General features: G+C 41.2%; 1 protein-coding gene across 1 annotated transcript in view; it reads right to left on the reverse strand.

Moving 5' to 3' along the window:
• Positions 1–2554: 2554 nt before the first annotated feature.
• Positions 2555–22453, reverse strand: part of DPF3 (double PHD fingers 3) — a 251100-nt gene continuing 231201 nt past the window's right edge. The window contains exons 9-11 of the mRNA XM_063090345.1: positions 16181–16293; positions 3762–3843; positions 2555–3250 (exon numbers count right to left, since the gene is read on the reverse strand). Of these exons, the coding sequence (XP_062946415.1) occupies positions 3180–3250; positions 3762–3843; positions 16181–16293 (266 nt within the window). The 3' untranslated portion in view covers positions 2555–3179. The remainder of the gene's footprint in view (positions 3251–3761; positions 3844–16180; positions 16294–22453) is intronic.

Raw genomic sequence — 22453 nt, forward strand, 5'->3', positions numbered from 1 at the left:
GAGAGGCCACATTCCCCCACCTCATAGATGTGGGAAGTGAGGCTCAGAGAGGTAAAGTCATTTGCCTAAGGTCAACCAGCTACAAAGTGGCAGAGCCAGGCTTTAAACCAAGTCACAAAGTGAGTGTCACACCTGACCTGAGATGAACTATAGTCCTCTCCAGCAGTTAGCTCTCCATTCTAAACTGGTTAATCTTGCAGAAGGTAGTATCTTGGGTATCTTCATTACACCACAACCCCATGGTAAATCCCTCAACTCCCTCCACAGCCCATGCATAGTCGTGTTTTCCTTGGACACAGCTTTGGCCTAGTGGCCCTGACATCAGGCAGCCCAGCCCCTGAAACGCATATTGTCCTTGGTCAAAAGGAAGATTCCAAGAAGGCATCTAACTTTGGCTCACACATGACAGCAGACATGGAAGCATCTTGAGTTCCTCCCAGACAAGCTCAGCTGTGCAGTTATTGTTTATGTAACATTATGCTTTTTTAAAGACCCCCCTCCCCCCACAATGTCACTGTGGAATAGGCAGGGTGAGTGTTACTGTCTCCATTTTACAGGTGGGCAAACTAAGGGTCAGGGATGTTAAGTGACTTGCCCAAGGTCACACAGCAACTTAGTGGCAGAGGTGAAACTAAAACCCTGATCCTTCACAGGTACCCTATGATTCCAGCTCATTCTCTGGAGCTCAAAAAAAGAAACTGATTTGAAGTTTACCAACACCTTCCTTTTTCAACACAAGAAGGTAATAAATGTGACAATGGAGACTTTTTGTCTGCTTGAAGCACCCTGACAGTGTCATCCCATAAGCAATACCCACTTTCCAGATGGGGAAACTGAGGCCTCCAAAGATGAAGGAATTGAGCCCATTCTGCAGGGAGTAATGAAACTGAGAGGGGAACTCTGGGGCCTTCCTAATGTCATTCCAGAGCCCTGACCACCCCACCACTGCAGGCAAGATCCAGCAGCCTGCCTAGGCTTGGGAGACTCAGTCCACTCTCAGCTTCTGTGGGAAGAGCAGACACGGCTGGAGACAGACTAGCGCCAACCATCATCGGAATTTCTGTGGGAAATAGATTTGCACATACTCCAAAGAAAGTCTGTCAAGGAGGAGAGCCACAATTTTTGCTTTCAGATTTGCTTTTTTTTAAACTTTTAAGCCATCGTGACATTTAGAAAAATTTTCGGGTATCTAAAATTAAAACAAATTCTCAAAACCAATAATCAGCCTTTGAGGACACCTTGCTTTGGGTTTTGTGGGAGGACAGAGAGCCAGAGTAGCCAGGTGAAGAACTATGTCCCTCTGATGTGACGGGACCCTCTCAACCCACCCCCAGGCCTTCAGAATCCAGACGGTCTCACCAACCAGCAGCGGGAAGTAGCTATCTTAGGAGGAAGATGAAAGTCTCATCCGGACAGGGGCCCTTTAAATGAAGTCATTATGTTTGTGTGTAACTCACTCTGAGGCCACAGGCCCTGCAGGAGAGTGACCCCCATCTCTTGCCTCAGGTCATTCTGCAAAGGAGTTGGGGAGACCAGCACCACTTGGCTCCATACCAGGCTGCCCTGGGTCCACTAGCCAAGAGCAATTAGCCAGGAGAGGGACACGCCTGCCCGAGCCACAGAGCAAACACTGCAGGCAGAAGCGGCCCAACTAGCCCGAGTCTCAAGGGGTTTCTTCAGGAGCTGAAGGACTAAAAATAACTTGGGGCTTTGTTGTAAGCAGCCAGACCACCGAGATGGTGCTGATTTCAAGGAAGCCGACCGAGCATGCGTGAGGGTCCTGCTCACCAAGACCTGCCCTTTGGGCAAATGATTTTTCCAGAAATGTGTCAGTTATTGTGCTGTTGCTGCAATTCAAAGACAGCCCAATCTGCTCTAGCCTGCAGGGCTGTCTTCCAACACACAGAGTTCTCAGAATCTGAGCCTCCCCACCTCCTTCTTCTAGAAATATTTTTTGAAAACTAGAGTCCTACACGTATTGGGAAACTTAGGGGACAAGAGTAGCCTTCAAAGTGAGGGTCCTGAATCATTGCCACCCTGATCATAAATAATCACACCACCCTAATTATCCATTTAGGTGACAATCATCTCTCCCCCATCCTCACATTTCCAGTCAGGTCTCAGAAGGCGAACACACACTACTGTGGAAGGAAGAAATTACTCAGGGAAAAGGAATTTGTAGTGTCTCATCAATACTGAAGTTTTCTCAAATCTGCAGTCCCTTGTAACCCACATTCGGACACTTGACGGGGCAGCCTTCGTGCACCTTCCTGGTTCTTGAATCCCACCAGGGGGAGCCTCTAGATCCAGGTCAGTTGGGGCTCAGAGTTTTGAGCATCTTCCTCTGTCTATAGACTATGGCTTGTGTCACCTCAGGGAGGTCCCAGCTCGAAAGGTCAAGGAACTAGCCTGGTCCCATGCAAGGTCTCTCCTGATGGATAACAAATACTGACTAGCTATGGCGGGGCATTAGCATTATTTTCACAATGTTTCCTCCCACCTCTCAGTGCCCCTATTTTCCTCCCCACCCCCACATCAAGTGACCTAACGTAGTGTATCAAGGCCCACCCTGGCTGGGGTTCTGGAAAGCAACTCTTCCTCTCCACAGAGACCAAGGAACAAAAAGGGGTTTCAAGGTTCCATCTTCAAAATGGCCCCTAGGTTCCAAGTCTAGAAGCTTCCAGTAAGGCTTGTAAGAAATAATAACATCTCCACAGCTTTTTGTTCCTCTGAGGAGAGTTTAGGATGAAGAGTCTAAGCTGGGGGTGAGGAGACTGTGTGAAGGTTTCTTGGAACACAATAGATTAAAAAACACCAAACTACACACAAATAACTGATGAGTGGTCACAAAATGGCTTCCCTTAAAGTGGGAACCAGTGCGAGGGCCACAGTGCCAGGGTAAGAGTGAGAGGGGCTCCACTGGGCTGGGGCTGAGGTGGTTCTTCAAAAGTGCAAGATCCTCTGGTAGAAGCAAGGAGGTGCTGGCTGCAGTACCGTACGTGGAGTGGGGGAGGTGACTGGTACCTCGCCCTCTTGGTTCCATGTGTCCATGCCCCTCTGTGACTATTTATTTTCCTTACATTGGTCTGTCTGGATGAGTGGGAGGAGGGCTCGATCTGGTTTGAACTAGGCTCTGGCTCAGCCTCTCCAACAGCAAGTCACATTCTGTGACCTGGGCCCTAGGCCTGGCAGCCAAAGGCCGAGGCCTTCTCTTTGAGCAGTTCCCAGCATAAGTGGCAGCTCCAGCTTCCTACAAGAAACAAGACGGTGTTAGTAGCAGCCTCTCTCCTAACTCTTGAGCCCCACCCCAATGGCCCTAACTTCTTGTGAACCCTGTTTTCTTTTGACTTTCAGAGACCAAGTCCCGGTCCTGAAAACATGCTGGAGTCCACTGCTCAGCAGAAAGTAAGTGCTCAGAGATGATCGGCTGAACTGTTGTAAGGACCCTTGCTCCTGGCTCATGCCTCTTAAGCAGCATCACCGGCCTGAGCCAGTTCCTCTGCAAACTCACATCTCCCCACCCTCTCCGCTACATGTCTGGGAAACATCTCCTCCGCCCTGAAGTTGAAATTACAGCTGGTTGAACTGTGCCTCAGTTTCCTCACCTGTGAAATGGCAGTAGTCATACCTACCTCGGAGGGTTGTGATGATTAAATGAGACAAGTCATGTAAAGCCCTTAGCACAAGGCCTGCACCACAGTGAGGGCTCAATAAGTGGTAGTAGTAGCTGCTGTTGTTACTGTTGACCTCATTGTCATTACCTTCTGGGGGCTCAGCCACTGGGGGGTTTAGACAGTACATGTGATAGCCACGGTCACAGTCATCGCAGAAGAGTAGCTGGTCCTGGTGGAATACGGAGCAGATAGAGAAGAGAAGGAAATAGATTCAATTATTTGGAGCCAATCTCTGGCCCCTTCTTATAACTCCAGCTTTACTTCCGTAGATCGACCTCCCTGGATGCCCTTTTCATACCCCATTTGGAGTCCTTGCTATGCCCTGAACATGTCTTATGCTTTGCCCACACCTGAAATTTCCCCCTCTGCCTCCCAACCTACACAAATCCTACCCCCACTTTAGGGTTCTGCTCAACTCACACCTCCTCCAGGAAGCCTTTCTTGACTACCACCTCACGTCCAAGCTTAAAAGGATTCTTTATTCTTCTGAACTCTCATAGCCAATAACCTTGCTTCCAAAGGGCAGAAAATGAATTTTATGCATTTCTCCATTCCCCATGATGATTGCCTAGTATATAGCAAGTACTTTATTTGAAAATGCTAATTTAATTCCTCTGGACTCCACTCTTTCCATCTATGAAATTTGCAATAGCTGTACTCAGTGTTATCCACAACATGTGAGAACCTCTTCACGTTGTCATTACGTGAAGGTAGAGAACACAAGGAGTGCCATCCTTCAGCTTCCAGAAACCTCCTTACAGGCTGGAGGCTGGAGCCCAGCTGAGAGCAGGACCCCCAGGGCTGTGGGTAACTTCAAAGTTTGCTCCTGTAGTTCCTCCTGCCTGGAGACTGCCTGGAGGCTCTCCCAGGCCCTGAGCCCGTCTCTGCATGACCATTCTCTGACTACCCTTCAAGTCTTCAAGCACTTGTTTTCCACGAAGAAAACTTTGCTGAACTACCGCAACTGGAAGTCCTCCCTTCCCTCTTACGTACCCACAATACTTTCCCTTTCTTGTGAGACTTAATTGCATTTGTTTTGTGTTACAGGCCCGGCATGTGCTAGACATCTGCATGTGTTTGTTTTCTCAAACAGTTCCTTTGGAACATGCCTCTTGCATCCACCTCTCATGCCCTTTATGGGCTGTAAGGCCCTGGGGGGCAGAACCTTGTCTCACTCAACTCTGTGCCCCTGTGTGACTTCCTTGCACAGAGCAGCTACTCAGAAAGTGTTTGTGATCTGGCCCCATTCTCCAGGTTCAGCCCTGTTCTGTTCAGTGATCTCTGAACCTGCTTAGATGGCTTATGAGACATTTGCAAAATAAAGTTTGTATCGCTTCTCACCTTGGCTCCCACCACTGCAGAAATTCTGTATAAAAATTGGGAATAGAAGCTGGAAACCCCTAGTGAGCAGGCAAGGAGGCCTTTCTCATTGTGCTAAGACATGGGAATGGGGCAATGGAAGAGCTTTTGAAGAGATAGGAACAGGGAAGTGACATATCAGATTGCAGTATAGAAAGATCTCACTAGTACTGTGTAAGAATAGATGACCAAGAGACATTCATTCAAGAGGCCATGTGACCAGTTAGGAAGCTGCTACAGCCATCCAGGTGAGAGATGATGGTGGCCGGAACTAGAGTTATGTCATAAGGAAAAGAAATGGGTCTTGTTCCCATTTAAGAGTCATTAATTAGATGTGGAGGGTGATAGGGAAAAAAATCAAGGATGTCTTCCAGACTGTGGCTTGGTCAGCAAGCCAAGTGATGCAACCATCCATTGAAACATGGGCGGAAGATTGGCTTGTGGCAGGGGGAGGGCAACCGCAGCTATAGATATGTTCTGTAGATCTATAGATCACCTGGTAGGGATGACCTGGAGGCAGCTAGAGATCAGGAGAGAGGTCTGGGCATGAGATATGACTTTGGAAGTCACTGGTGATGAGAAGGCAAATGAATGTCCTAGGAGAGGAAGCCCAGAGTTTGTGAGAGTAGATGTCTTTGAAGTTGTACTCATGGAGGGGCATCCATGAACCCCTTGAAATAATATGCACAATTTTGTGTATAGGCAGATCATTGTCTAGCACTATATTCTCTTCTTTTCCATCTGCTTTCCAGGATAATTGCCTATCAAAACCACCAAGAACCCCAGCTCATGCTAACTCCCATGAAAAACACAATTTAAGGACCCTTTACCCCCAAGTATCCAAGAACCAGGATCCACCTCTGGCTACAGTTCTAGCAGAATGGGAATCCCATTCGAGGGTATGCAGGGTAAATCCCTGGCCACGTGAGAGAAACCCTAGTACCCAAGCAACTTCACTCATTGACTCCTGCCTAAGGCTCTGCTAAGTCAAAAGAAAAACTCTGCATTCACACTATTTGTAAAGCCAAAGATGAGAATCAATCCAAGTGTTCATCAATAAGGGACTGGTTGAATAAACTAAAAAAAAAAGTATGCAGCTGAAGGAAGGAATAAAAAATACATCTATAAAGTCGTCCCTCCATATCCATGGACTCAACCAACCATGGATCAAAAATATCCTAAAAAAATTTCATCTGTACTGAACATGTACAGACTTTTTTCTTGTCATTATTCCCTAAACATGACAATATGACAATTATTTACATAGCATTTACATTGTATTGGGTATTATAAATAATCTGGAGATGATTTAAAGTTTACAGGAGAATGTGCATAGGTTATATGCAAATATTACACCATTTTATATCAGGGACTCAAGCATCCACAGATTTTGATATCTGTGGGAGGTCCTGGAACCATCCTACATGATACCGAAAGACGATTACATATTGCTCTGGAGTAGTCTCCAAGATATTCACTGGAAATAAACAAGGAATATCTATTACCATTTTTTTATGGATTTATATGTACACACATATGTCTGCATGTAAACAAAATGGAAAAAGGAACCACACATTTTTTTTAAATGTTCACCTATAATCAGACTGAGGGAATAGTGTGGAAGAGGTAGAAATAGAAGATAGATTTCTTTAAATATATGAGGGGTCTTCAAAAATTCATGAAAAATACATTTTTTAAAAAAACTGTGGATGGATTGCAAAATGTTTTTGCACCAAAATAAATTCATACTAACTTGTTGTAACATGTCTGAACACGATCCAGTTTAAGGCACTAAGAAGAATACAGCATCAGTTTGAAAAGAGCCCCTATCAGGGCAGCACAAATTCTGCTAAATTAAAGCAAGAACAAATATCAAATTTATGGTGAAGCTTGGGTGGAAGAATGATGAAATCACTGACACCTTATGAAAAATTTACGAGGACAATGCCCCAAAGAAATCGGCAGTTTACAAACAGATAACTCATTTTAAGAAGGGATGAGATAATATTGAAGATGAAGCCCACAGCAGCAGACCATCCACATCGATTAGCAAAGAAAAATTAATCTTATTTGTGCCCTAATTGAAGAGGACCAACAATTAACAGCAGAAACAATAGCCAATACCACAGACATATCAAGTGATTCAGCTTACACAATTCTGACTGAAAAATTACAGTTGAGAAAACTTTTTGCTCGATGGGTGCCAAAACTGTTGTGGCCAGAGCTGCAGACAAGAGCAGAGCTTTCAATGGAAATTTTAAACAAGTGGGATCAAGATCCTAAAGCATTTCTTTGAAGAATTATAACAGGAGATGAAATATGGTTTTACCAGTATAATCCTGAAGATAAGGCACAATCAAAGCCATGGCTACCAAGAGGTGGAAGTGGTCCAGTCAAAGCAAAAGTAGACCAGTCAACAGCAAAGGTCATGGCAACAGTTTTTTGGGATGCTCAAGGCATTTTGCTTATTGATTTTCTGGAGGGCCAAAGAATGATAACATCTGCTTATTATGAGAATGTTTTAAGAAAGTTATCCAAAGTTTTAGCAGAATAATGCCCAGGAAAGCTTTACCAGAGAGTCCTTATTCTCAGCAAACAAGGGCAATTTTGTGAGAGTTTACATGGGAAATCATTAGGCATCCACCTTAAAGTCCTGATTTGGCTCCTTCTGACTTCTTTTTGTTTCCTAATCTTAAAAATCTTTAAAGGGCCCCCATTTTCTTCAATTAATAACGTAAAAAAGACTGCATGGACATGGTTAAATTCCCAGGACCCTCAGTTTTTTAGAGATGGTCTAAATGCTGGTATCGTTGCTTACAAAAGTGTCTTGAACTTGATGGAGCTTACTTTGAGAAATAAATTTTATATATATATTTTTTATCTTTCAATTCCATTTTCCACAAGTTTTTTGAAGTCCTCTTGTATTGTTTATTTATAGATTTGATTCTGGAACCAGCAAATGTTTGCACAGTCATAAAACAAAATTTAAATTGTAAAAAAACAAAAGAAAAATGAAACAAATGCATCTAACTATGTATCCAGTTGATGGCATAACCACACAAACTGTTCCAAGGGACTTTAAAACAAGAAATTTCCTGTATATCCTTAAAAATTAAATGCAACTATGCATATATATTTCTTTTCAGCAATTATATTGTTGGTGATAATATTGGAATTGATATTCTAAGGCTGCTGTATGTGTATTAAATGAGCAATTGTGTTGTTATAATTGAGAAGCAAGATTTTTAACGTTTGTAAGGAAACACACATGTAAGACAAGAAGTCTAAGTAAAAAATCTATAGTTAGCCCTAGATATGAACTGGAAGTCTCAGTATTAATTAGTGGTATAGTTTATCTTCAAAACAAACAAAAAATGTTTTCTAGCTCTTCCATTGAAAATGCCCCAAAACAATGACTAACACATAAAAAATAGCACCTCTAGCCCCCATATTATGTTCTCTAAAGACCACTGCCCCCTACAAGGAACCAGGAGTTATTGGAGAAATTTCTGATCCCAGGTCTAGTGCATAAAATGTACAAACATCTTTACATGTTAGAAAGCAAGGAAGCTATCACATACTGTTGGGACCACATCAAAAGGACTTAGGATCCAACCTGAATATGTTCCTACTGGCCAAAGATGGGACGATTTTAATTCCAATGTACTGAAACCAACATAATATGTTTAAATACTTGAAATATGCGTACGTACTTGAGTTCATAAAGATACTACAGAAATATCATACTATTTTTTAAATTTATTATTTTGAAATAATTTTAGACTTAGAGAAAAGTTGCAAAAATAGCACAGAGGTTTTCTGTACACACTTTACTCAGCTTTCCCTCATATTAATCTCTTACGTTACCAGAGTAGAATCATGAACAGCAGGAAATTACCATTGATATAGATAGTATTAACATATCTACAGACCTTATTTGAATTTTCCCACTATGTCCCCTTTCCCAGGATCCCACATTGCATTTAACTGTTTTCTTAGTGTCCTTCAATCTGTGACAAGTTTCTGAGTTTCTTTGTCTTTCATGACCTTGACACTTTTGAAGAAAAGGCCAGTGATTTTGTAAATGTCACTCAACTTGAGTTGGATCTTTCTCATGAGAAGATTGAGGTACACATGCATTTTTGGCAAGAATACCACTAAAGTGATGTTGTGCCCTCCCTGGTGCATCATATTGGGGGAAACTGATGCCAGTGTGTCTTACTGCTTGTAATGTTAACTGTGATCATTAATGTCTGCCAGTTTTTCCACTGTAAAGTTACTATTTTTTCCTTTGTAACATATTAATAAGTAATCTTATTGGGGAGATACTTTGAGATTATGCAAATATCCTGTTTCTCATTATACTTGCCTGCTAATTTTAGCATCAATTGATGGTTCTTACTTACAACCTTATAACTGGGATGTTTGCCTGACAATTTCCCTTTCCCTCTACATTTATTCATTGGAATTCTGCTGTAAGGAAGAGCTTACCTTCTCCCCTATTCATTTATTCATTTATTCAATTTTTATATCAATATGGATATTTATTTTATTCTTCAGGTTATAATCCAATAATTTTTTTTTTTTTTTTTTGCTCAGATTTTCGTAGATTTGGCCATTAGGAGTTCCTTCAAGTAGGCTCCTGTGTCCTTTAGGCATGTCCTATCATTTTTTGAGCACTTCCTTATTTTCCAGCACCACGAAATGCTCCAGGCTCATCTTGTATATTTTGTGTTCCATCCGCAGCATCAAGATCTCCAAGGATCCCTGGTCCCTTTTATGACAGGATCGTATTTAAAAACCAATATCTGGATGCTGTGTGTCCTCATTGCATCTGGGTTGTCATTGCTTCTAGGTCCTCCCAGCCAACAGAGCTAGGAAATAAATGTATGCACAGATACAAATGCATACATCTATATTTATTTCATATGTGTATATACATATAGATAGATAGATTTGATTAAAAACCATGAGTTTATACTGATACCCCCTATTCCAATCCAATACCACAGGGTTCAGTCTAGCTCTCCCCCTTCCTCTGGTTATTCTTTCTCTGACATTGAGAAACCTGACTCTCATTAGCCACAATACATAGATCTTAGTTCAAACCTAGCATGCATATAAGGTCATTTCAGAATTACAAATTCATATACTTGTAAAAACAACTTTACTAGCTAGAATACAGTATTTACGGTACAGTTATTTCTGTCTTTAGCCCCAAGATACACAGTTAAAATACTGTTTTCCAAACCTAGGTTGGTTCTTTTCTTCCCCACTCTTTGGTATGGTTATGTTATCTATTTATATCATAGTTAGGTTCACTCATTATTGTTTGTATTTCATTTTAGGTTCTCCCCACATCCTGGTTGATTTTAAGTATTTATCTATTGGGGAGATAGGTAAAACCTTACCTTGGTTCTAAGAGTCAGAGCTATGCAGAAAAGTTTTCTCAAAGAAGTGTTGCTTCTCATTGTGAAATTGTCCATACCACCCAAGGCTACCTACAGATTCAATGCTATCCCCATCAAAACACCAACAACATTCTTCACAGAAATAGAAAAACAATCCTAACATTCATATGGAACAACAAAAGACCCCAAATAGCCAAAGCAATCCTGAGAAAAAATAAGTAAATCTGGAGGCATTACACTACCTGACTTCAAATTATACTACAAAGCTATAGTAATCAAAGTAGTATGGAACTGGCATAAAAACAGACACTCAGACCAATGTAACAGAACAGAAAACCCAGAAATCAATCCATGTACTTACAGCCTACTGGTCTTTGACAAAGGCACCAGGAACATAAATTGGAGAAAGGACAGTCTCTTCAATAGATGGTGCTAGGAAAACTGGACATCCAGAAGTAGAAGGATGAAATTAGACCCATATCTCTTGCCATATACCAAAATCAACACAAAATGGATTAAAGACTTAAATATAAGACCTGGAACTATAAAATTCCTAGAAGAGAACAGGGGTAAACACTTCAGGATGTAGGACTGGGCAAAGAGTTCATGAATAAGACCCTAAAAGCACAGGCAATGAAAGAAAAAATAAACAAATGGGACTATATCAAACTAAAAAGCTTCTGCATAGCAAAGGAAACAGTCAACAGAGTGAAAAGACAACCTACAGAATGGGAGAAAATATTTGCAAACTCTGCATCCAATAAGGGATTAATATCCAGAATATATAAGGAACTCAAACAACTTAACAGTAAAAAAACAAGTAATCTGATTAAAAAATGGACAAAGGAGCTGAATAGACATTTCTCAAAGGAAGACATACAAATAGCCAACAGGTACATGAAAAAATGCTCAACATCACAAAACATCAGAGAAATGCAAATCAAACCAATTGAGTTATCATCTCATCCCAGTTAGACTGGCTATTATCGAAAAGACAGAGAATGACAAATGCTGTCAAGGAACACTGTTGGTGGGACTGTAAATTAGTAAAGCCTTTATGGGAAACAGTATGGCAGTCTCTCAGATAGAGCTACCATATGATCCTGCAATCCCACTACTGGGTATATACCCAAAGGAATGGAAATCATCATGTTGAAGGGATACCTGCACTCCCACATTTATTGCAGCTCTGTTTACAATAGCCAAGATAAACAACCAACCTAAATGTCCATCAATAGACGACTGGATAACGAAAATGTGGTATATATTGGAATATGTGGTATATAATGGAATACTATGCAGCCATCAAAGAGAATGAAATTCTGCCATTCTCAGCAACATGGATGAACTTGGAGAAAATAATATTAAGTGAAATAAGCCAAGCACAGAAAGAGAAATACTGCATGCCCTCACTCATAAGTAGGAGTTAAGAAAGAGAGAAAGAAGGAAAGAAAGGGAGAAAGACAGAGAGGGGAGGGGAGGGGAGGGGAGGGGAGGGGAGGGGAGGGAGGGGAGGGGAGGGAGGGAGAGGGAGGGAGGGAGAGGGAGGGAGGGGGAGGGAGGGAGAGGGAGGGAGGGAGGGAGAGGGGGAGAGAGAGAGAGAGAGAGAGAGAGAGAGAGAGAGAGAGAGAGAAAGAAAGAAAGAAAGAAAGAAAGAAAGAAAGAAAGAAAGAAAGAAAGAAAGAAAGAAAGAAAGAAAGAAAGAAAGAAAGAAAGAAAGAAAGAAAGAAAGAGATAATACATTGAACTTTCAGAAAGAACGAACAGAACTGTGGTTATTGTGGGGGAGGGGGAAGAGGGTTAGGAAGAAACTTATAAATGGATACAAAGAAAGGGTACATTTTGTAATGACAAGTATGTCAACTATCCCGATCTGATCATCACATATTATACACAAATACTGGTAGTAAATTCTGTATCCCACAAATAAGAATAATCAATTATGTTTCAATTTTTTAAAAAAAAGAACTAGAAAAAATAAGTGTTGCTTCTCCCTTATCTCTGCTACCCCATGCCCATTTCCCCATTTTTTCTCTACCCATTCCCACCCACCCCTGTAGATAACCAATCTCATTAGTTTCTTGTTTATTCTCCCTGTATTTCTTTTACCCTAGTGAGCAAATGTATGTATGTTTTCTTATGTCTCTTTCTTTCTTACAGTAAGGACAGCATACTATAGATATTCTATTTTACTTTCCTTTTATTCACTTAGCAATATATTCTGGAAATCACTCATATCAACTCATAGACATCTGCCTTGTTCTTTTTTTACAGCTGTGTAGTACTCCATTGCTACTATAAATAACCTTATGCATAATTTGTTTTCATAGTGTTGGAGGTATAACTTCAGGCTAGATTCCTATCAGTGGGATTGCTGAGTCAAACATGAAGTGCATCGTAGTTTCGTTAGGTATTGCCACATTCCCTCCAGAAGGTCGTACCACTTTATAGTCCCACCAGCAATATAGGAAGGTACCAGTTTTCCCACAGCTTCATCAACAGAATGTATCACCATACTTTTTAATTTTGGCCCATTTGAACATTCTTTTTTCATCGCTTCTCGGCCTTTTGGCTAAGATCAAGTGAACATTCTTTTTTCACATGTTTAAGGGTCATTTTTATATCTTTTGTGAATTGTCTTTCTTGTATTTTTCTCACTTCCTTTTGGGTTTCTGGTCCTTTGCCCCTCAACTTTTGTGACTTTATTTGTTTGTTTGTTTTTACAACTGGCTGAACCCTTGACCTTGGTGTTATAACACCATGCTCTAACCAACTAAGCTAACCAGCCAGACTTTTGTGTGTACGACTCTTATTTATGTATTTGTTTGTTTGTTTTTGTCCCTCAATTTTTAACAGTTCTTTATATATTAGGGAATTGGCCCTTCATCTGTAGTACATGCTACAAATATTTTCTCCCAGTTTGTCAGTTGTCTTTTGACTTCACATGTTTTTGATGGCATAGTTTTTTATGTAGTCAAATTTACCAATATTTTATTTCATTGCTTTTGGATTTTGAGTCACAGAAAAACTTTCCCTATATTTAGATCAAGAGGAATTCACCCATGTTTTCTTCTAGTATTAGCATGGTTTTACTTTTTACATTTCGATCGCCAATCTATTTGGAGATTATTGTTATGTATAGTATGAGATATGTATCTAATTTTGTCTTTTCCCAAATGGCTACCTCATTGTTTCAGACCATTCATTAGAAAGTCTATCTTTGACACAGCAATTTTAGATGCAAGCTTTATCTTGTATCTTCATATATAGTTGTGTCTATTTATGGGCTTTCTATTCTATTCCAGCTGGTCTATTTGTCTACTTCTGCATCAGTACCACACTGCTTTAACTATAGAGGCTTTATAGTACATTTTAGTGTTTGATAGTGCTATTTTCCATGACAGCTTGTTTATCAGTATTTTCTTGGCTAATTTTGTATGTTTGTTTTTTTCATATAAACTTAAGTACCAACTAGTCTAACTCCATAAAAAAGCTTGTTGATATGTTTATTGGGCTTGAAATAAATTTGTAAATTAAACAGGACATCTTCATAATGCTAAATCATTCTACCCAAAATGACAAGATCTTTCCATCTTTTCTTCGTGTCTTTTCAAAAGTATTTAAAATTTTAGGGCCAGTCCATGGCTCACTTGGGAGAGTGCGGTGCTGATAACACCAAGGCCACAGGTTTGGATCCCTATATGGGGATGGCGTTTAGCTCACTGGCTGAGCGTGGTGCTGACAACACCAAGCCAAGGGTTAAGATCCCCTTACCGGTCATCTTTAAAAAAAAAAAAAAAAGTATTTAAAATTTTTCTTCCTATAGGCTTTACATATTTGTTGTTAAAGATATTTCTAAGTATTTCTTCTTTGTTGCTATTATAAATGAAATTATATTCTATAACTGGTTATTATTTGTGTATATGAAGGCTATTAGTGATTGTAGGTTACTTTCCTATCCTGCTGCCTTTTAGGTTTAAGTGAGCTTTATCATTGATTATCTTAGGTTTTCCAGATATACTATCATATCATATGAAAATAGAGTTTTACTACTTCGATATCCCTTCTTATGCCTCTAATTGGTTTCTCCTGACTAATATCTCCAGAATGCTGTCAAACAGTAGTGGGAGAGACAGTGAGCATCTCCACCTGCTTCCTAATCTTAGTAGAAAGGCCTCCTGTGCTTCTCCCATTACATAAGATACTGGATTTAGTTCTAAAAGTATAAATATTTTATCATGTTAAGAAGGTATCCTGTAATTACTATTTTCTTGAGTGTTGTTTTTGGTTTTTTGTTTGTATCGTGAATAGGTCCTTTAACCACCCTGTTATTATGAAAACTGATAAAGGGAAAGAATCAAGCATTTATCCTGCCTTTTCTATATAGTCTATATCTGTTTCCCAAAAACAAGGTTGGGAAAGTTTCTCTTTATGGAATGACTCCAGCTAACAAACAAAAAAGAAGTTTTCAAATAAGAATATCACTATTTTTCAGCCCCTAATGAAACAGTCGATCTAGTTGAATATCATCAATAGATGCTACCTTCACAAAAAGAGAGACACCAGGCATTACACGCCTCCTGAAGAAAGCGTACACGACCATCTATGAAGTAGTCTTGCCAAAAAAAAAGAGAGACAGAGAGACAGAGAGAGAAACAGATAGAGACAGAGAGATCGTGAGGGGACAGATGCAGAGAGACAGAGATACAAAGAGAGAGGGAGATAACCTGAATCAAACCTCTAGCTCTAACTACCAATCTATAAGAAATACAAGAAACAGAGGAAAATGCCAAATACCACCACAGGAATGCACTCAGTAAAATACAGTCATTGAAACTCTATTGAACAAATGATCTGATTTTTTCAACAAAGAATTTAAGGGGGGGAAAAATGAGAACAAGATGAAGGAAAAATCTATACATTATTTAAAGAACCTACATATATGCTTATATAAACCTGTATATATTTAAAGAAAGTTCAAAGACATATCAAGTAATTGCAATGTGTGGGCCTTATCTGGATCTCAACTCTAATAAACAGGCTGTAATAAAAACATTTATGAGACAATTGAGGAAATAGAAATGTTGACTAGATGTTTGATTATATTAAGGAATTACTGATTTGTTTTAGCTATGTTAGCATTTTGGCTGTTTTTGTTATAAAGTAAGTCCTCATCTTTTTGAGATACATGTGAAACATTTAAGGAGAAATGATATTATGACCAGGCTATGGAGGGGGAGGCAGTAGTATTTATGAAAGAAGATTAGACACGTATTGATCATTGTTGAGGCTTGTGATGGGGTACATCGTTTCACTATTCTCTCTACCTTTGTATATGTTTGAAATTGTCCATAACAAAAAGTGTTTTTGAAAATTCCACATTTATTATATTTACCATTTAGACCAAATGAGATCATACACCATAGAATGTGGTAGAAACTGTCAAGCACATCCCAGCCATAAGCAATGGTCACCGCTGTCAGTCACTGAACCCTCAAGAGCCAATGGCCAGGTTGCTCCTGAGTGCCAGGGTAAAGGGCAAATGGCCATTAAGGCAGCCTCTGGTGGCCACCTCCTGCATCTCTCTTCACAGGCACAAAGAGCACCCAGGGTCCCTATGGCACAGAGCAAGACTGGCTGGCATTCTCCCCAGGAGCCCAGTGACAAGAGCATTGCCTCCTCTCCACCCCTTGAGGACTTGGGTCTCTGCCCACACAGGGGCAGCCCCACACTCACGTCATTCTCGGAGGTCCCACAGAGGATGCAGGACTTGCACTCTATGCACTGCCACTTGTACGTCTTGACGGCCTCAGTCATGTTCAGGGTGAACTGCAGGCAGGTCGGGTGACCTGGAGGAAGCCAAAAACAGCAGCATTAGGGCAAAAGGGCCTGACCTGTCACCCCTCAATACCCCTAACCAGAAACACATTCATGCCCAACATGGAGGGAGTGTGGGAATAGCACAGGCTGGGAAACAAATTGGGTGCCTGGATGTGGCCCTTCCCCACTCCTCACCACCACCCCCAGTTACATCAGGTTGAGGCCCAAAGAGAGAAATAAGCATTAACCTTTTACTGGGGACAGATGCCATCCAATTCCCCTTGCCCTAAGAGCCACGTCCCCACACAGGCATAACCAATGATGAGGACAGAAAGTAGCGATCAGAGAGAACCAGAAGGCAGCCCCACGAGAAATGCCGGCATCATCCCCTAGGCCTCGGCATCATTGTGGCAGGAGCAACACAGAATAGTTATTCAGAGCTAGGCCTTCTGATCCAAAAAGTTGGTCACACTGGGGTACAAGTGAGGATGCCAGAATGATCGGGTAAGGTTTCTAGGGACAGTGCTCAGAGCCAATATAAGGCACTGCAATGTTATCGAGCGCAACCATGCCCAAGCCCATGAGACCAGCCAAAGTCCAAGCCCTGAACTGTGCACCTGGAGCTGCCTGCAGGGGTGAGCATGGGGCAGGGGCGTGCTTCTGCATCCAGCAACACTCCACACGTGTTTATTGACAGACCTCTCTCTAAGAGTCTAAGACAACAGTCTAAGAGAATGGTCCAGGTTCTCTCAGACCACTGTGCTGAGCTCTGAACCCTTCTGGAATAACTTTAGACTAGTGAATGGTAGGAAGTGGGTTTTGGAAACTCCTGTTGAAAGTCTCTGAAAATATTCCATGGGCTTTCTCTGTGTCCCCGTCCTGAGAAAATCATCAGCCTCCCAAAGACCATCAACCCAAAGGAAGGGAACTAAGCTCACAGAGCCCCCAGCCCCGGTAAAATGCAGGACTAACATGAGCTCTGGCTGCAGAGCTGCTTCTCCTCATAACTCAGGACATCACTCAAGTGTGAGAGAAGAGTGGGGGATGGAAATATTATTGCATCTCAGCCAGGCAGGGTGAGGCACAAAAAGCTATCACCCAAGCAGCCATCAGCAGATGCAAAAACTATGCCGGGAACTAAATCCTCCTGTTGGTACCACCATAACATTGGCTGCCTGTTGCCTGTCTCTAAAAACTGGAAAAATCATTTGCCAGATAAAACTGCAAGAATAAGACTTCTCTTCTGCCATGGAAATGACTTAAATAATGCACACTATTGACAAAAGGATAAAAGTTTCTAAGGAAAGTGGGAGAAGCCCATTTCCAGAATTAATTTCTAAAATCCTTGGAAGTAAGAGAACAACAGATACAGTTTTTCTAATTCAAGGGTGGCAGAAAAAAAGAGGCACATTGCTATAAAGCAATTTACTTATGGTCAGTCGCTACTTGAGGATTCCTATCTTAATCTCTTCTGCAAAGTTAACCATCATTCTGTAATACACGTGCTTGGAAATCTAGAGTTTTCATATCTCCAGTTTTCGTAAAGCAAGGAATACCTGCACTACTATTTAAATAGCCCAATGTAGTGAAGGGAGACCACCCTTCCCAGGAACCCCCCAGGTGCAATGATTCAACAGGACATTTATAAGATTCCAATTACCAAAATGAGTTTAGAAAGTGGTGCAGTGTGCATGATTCATCCCAGCCGGATCATTAAAAACCAAGTCCTTCCTGAATGTTCCTTCAAATTAGTTCTATCAGGAGAGTTCAGTAAATATGGCCACTTGTCTAGTTGGTCTAGTAGTAAACTTGGTGTGAAAAGGCATTCCCAATCCAGCCCTAACCTCTTCTGAAACTGACCTCATGCCTCCCTAGAGGTTGAAACAGAAAATGTCATCCATGGCTACCACGCGCAGCAGACCTAACTCATGGCCTGGGCTTTCAGAGAATGGGGATTTGGCTTCAGGGTGCTATTTCAGCAAATAGGAAAAAAAGGGAAACCAGCAGGGTGTGGAAACTCTCAGACATGAGAAAGTAGTCCATGAGGCTGGGGGAACCTGGTGTTTATGACACTACAGTTCACAGAGTTCAGTAAAAAAGAGAAGGCAGGCAACTAGAAGCAGTGACTGTGGCCTGCCACTCCAAGGACTTATCTCATGTCTTTCCAGACACATGTGCGTAGATGCTGAGAATGTTCAAGAGACAGCAAATGGGATTTCATGGTGTTTGAGCGAGAAGGCACACAGGTAAATAGGCAAAACCAGTGTGAGTCGCACATTCATAGCTGCCTGCTTCCATATATGCTCATCCACAACTGCCTACACATGAACATTTCCAACCTTTTAGGGAAGAAAATATCTAAATATTCATTGTTGATTAAGCTCACATTAGATCATGACTTAGAAGCTAACATAAGTCATTAACCATTCAATCTCCCTCTATAGATTATTCAGTACAGTGAGAGAAACACAGTTCATTTTCAACAAACCATGGGCAAAATGAAATATACAAACAGCTATGGCATGTGTCCCTTACATTATGATCCTTATTAAAAGAATTTTTTATTTCATCATCACTGATATTTAATTTTGGTGAGGCTAAACCACATCACTGATTAAATTAGAGCTCCAGGAAAAAGAAGAACATTATCTTGCTAGGTATGCACTGAAAACATAAATAAAACAGATACAAATAACTGGGGGACTAGCATGGTCTATTATTTATTCATTGTGAAATTATAAACATCTAATTATATTTTATTACCTTATTTATCAATGTTGATCTCTTAAAAACTAATTTCTCAGGAAAGGAGAACCTAAATAAATATCCATAGATCTCAGGCAAGTAAGTGCAAAACGCAATGTACTCTTTGGTCTGATGTGTGGTTTACAGAAATTGTATTATATTAAAACACATAGGATCAATTCCAACCTGAAATAGCACCGAAAACAAGTCTCCATGGGCATTCATCATAAAATAATTTGGCTAAGTTTCTCATAGTTCTCTATTCACACACATAAAAAATTTCTAATATTTACATGTTACAAATATACATATGAAGCTTTAACTAAAGCATTTATGCAAAGTATGATAAAATCTGAATCATGATGCTAAAGAGTAATTTGAGGAGAAAATTATTACTAGCTGACTTTGGGAAGCCATTTCATCCAATCAGATTCATTCACTCTCATTCTCTCTCCTCATTCTCTCTCTCTCTCTCTCTCTCCCCACCTCCACTTTGGAAGGAAGGAGGCTCTCAGTCATTATACTTAATCTCTAAAGGGGTGAACCAATTCTGAGCAATCAAGAATTCAACCTCTTTACACATATATCACGACAGGTGTGTTAACCAGGCGCTTCTTCACACGCAGTATTTCTCAAACCCTGCTTTGTAAACCTGTAGTGGTCCACAGAGTCACCTCTATCTGCTCCAGATGTTACTTCTAACACTTAAGACAGCTGCAAATTGATTACCACGTGGCACCTGGATGCACCCGAATGGCTCCCCTTTTTTTCCTCACCATTTTTAATGTACTTCAAAGAGGACAAAGAAGAGAAAGAGAGTGGGAAGGACAAAGACCAAACAAACAAAAATGCATTAAAAATAAATGATGGTGTGCGCTGTGGCTCCTTTCACTTGGGCAAAACCCCTTACTGTGTAGCAAGTTCAGCTCATCTTAAAGGTCTGCTTTTCCTCCCCCTCAAGCTGTCAACCTCGGTGGCACCCAGGTGCCACATGGGATGTGAAACAGAGATTGCTGTATGAATCTTTATTATAAATAACCATACAAAGCACATTCCTGCAAGAGCATGAGGAGCACTTCTAACGTGCTAACCAGCTAAGGGCTCACGGTGCCATTCTCAAATGGCCCTAGAAATTCCCCAAGTTTTCATGGTCAAGTCTGGTCCAATGTAGAGTCTCCTGGAAATGGATCTACATCCATCTGTAAACCTGAGAGCATTGTGGTTGGTCCTCTTAAGGTGAAATAATGGGATGGAGAAGCCATGACCTGGATTTATGTTACTTATTTGACTGGCCCAGGTTGGAGCCAAGGCACAGTACTAGAAAGATGTCAAGTGTCACAGTAACGACCCCAGAGTCCCTAATTAGTCACTGCAGCTGAGGATTAAAGATAATTTACTCATTTATTCATTCCTTCAACAGTATTTTTTGACTAAATAAATGTGGCAGGCATTCTTCTAGGTACTGGGGATATAGCAGCGAGAAAAACCAAATCCCTGCGCTCATGGCACATACACCTACCACCATTTGAGATACACTGCAGTATCTGAGTCCTTTGGACAAGTCCCTTTGCCTCTCTGGACATTAATTTTCCAATATGTTAAAGGATTAGGATCTGTTATCTGTGAAGCTGTGGCTCTATCTATGCCACCCATAAATGATTCTTTTTTTTTTTTTTTTTTGTCCTTTTTTGTGACCACACTCAGCCAGTGAGCCAACCGGCCATCCCTATATAGGATCCGAACCCGCGGCGGGAGCGCTGCTGGGCTCCCAGCGCTGCACTCCCCCGAGTGAGCCACGGGGTCGGCCCCGTAAATGATATTTTTAGAGATACTATTGATCCCAAACCGCCCATGTGCTTGATGGGATAAACAAGCCTTCTAAAGTTTGCCATCTAAAAGTCAAAGTGAAAAAAAACTAAGAAGGAAATTAAAATAGCCAGAAAGCACTGCTAGACTTCATGTCAACTTTCTCATGTTGATCAGCCCAGTCTTAGTCCAATATCAACACCAAAATATGGCCATGACAGAAAGCTAAAGAAATGTAGAAGTCTGAAGTACTTCTCATCAACCACACCACCCATCCCATGCAATGAGTTGGGCCTCTTCAGATGAGCTGTCGTGAATCTGCAGGCACACAGAGGCCGAGGATAAGGTCCCACCCATGAGGAATGTTAGATCTGGGCTAAGCTGATTGTATGACAGTGGACACATATTGCCATGAAGAGAGTGGGAGAAGAGGATCACCAATATGAGTGACTCAGGTTGGCTCTCCTTTTAAATTCTTAGCTGAAACTGCAGGCAACCATCTTGCCAAAGTGCTTCTTGCCCCAACAGCAGTGTGTGGAGGCCAGCCTGACCGTTGTCCAGAGCCCGATATCATCTCAGATGTGAATCCTGACATTGGCTGTGCATTTCAGGCCTCTCTGGACATCAGGAGCATCCAACCATGGGCACTGGCTAAAGGCTCTGGGTTTCCTTTAGGAAAGTGAGGCTGAAGAAGAAACTGTTGCTCAGACCCTGTAATCCCTGTGCTTCCTTCAGTCCTGGGTAAGTCCAGCAGGGTTTTATGTCTGTAATTGATGGGTAGCTTGTGGAAAATGGCAGTGATTAGTCAACACTTGATTGCCTCTGATCTTCCAACTGCTGGTCTTCCATGAATTAGAAGATGAATTCATGGGTGGTCTAAGTTCTTGAGTTGTCTGAAGACATTTGAAGTGGTAGTCCCTTTTTTTTTTTTTTTCTCAAAACATTTCAAAATTTTTTTCATAGAGTTGTGTTAAATCAAAAGAAAAAAGATACTTTCTCATTTTCCTATTCTTTTCTAGGTGAAACTGGGAAGCAATCATGGAAGTGCCTAGAAGGAAGGGACTGACAGTATGCTCATGACACAGACACTTCGTTTTACATTTTTAAAATCATTTTTTAGTCTAGTTTTGAGAATTCTTCTGACTTTGTAATCTACTTATTGTGATCAGATTCTTACAGAAAAAGAATTCCATTTGATTTGGACAATTCACTGAGCACCTACTAAATGCCAGGAACCATACGAGGTGCTGCAGTTCCAAAGAGGAATGAGACATGAATCCTGCATTGAGGAGCTCAGTTTAGCAGGTGTAATAGGCAGCCTCTAGCATGGCCACCAGTCATGCCTCCCTGCTGGCATTCATACCCTTGTGTAATTCTCTCCCCCCAAGTGTGGGCTGGACTTAATGACTCACCTCTAGCCAGTAGAATATGGCAAAGTGATCAGATGTCACTTCTTATATTAGGTTATAAAAAGACTGTGGCTTTCATCTTCAGCGAACTCTCTTGTGCTTAGTTGCTCTAAGGGAAGCCAGTTGCTATGTTGTGAGATGCCCTATGAAGAGGTCCCTATGGTAACGAATAAAGGGAGGCCTCAGGCAAACAGCCCAGGAGGTGAATCTTTCTGAAAACCATGTGGTG

Source organism: Cynocephalus volans, chromosome 3 (assembly GCF_027409185.1).
Source record: "Cynocephalus volans isolate mCynVol1 chromosome 3, mCynVol1.pri, whole genome shotgun sequence".
NCBI classification, from domain to species: Eukaryota; Metazoa; Chordata; class Mammalia; order Dermoptera; family Cynocephalidae; genus Cynocephalus; species Cynocephalus volans.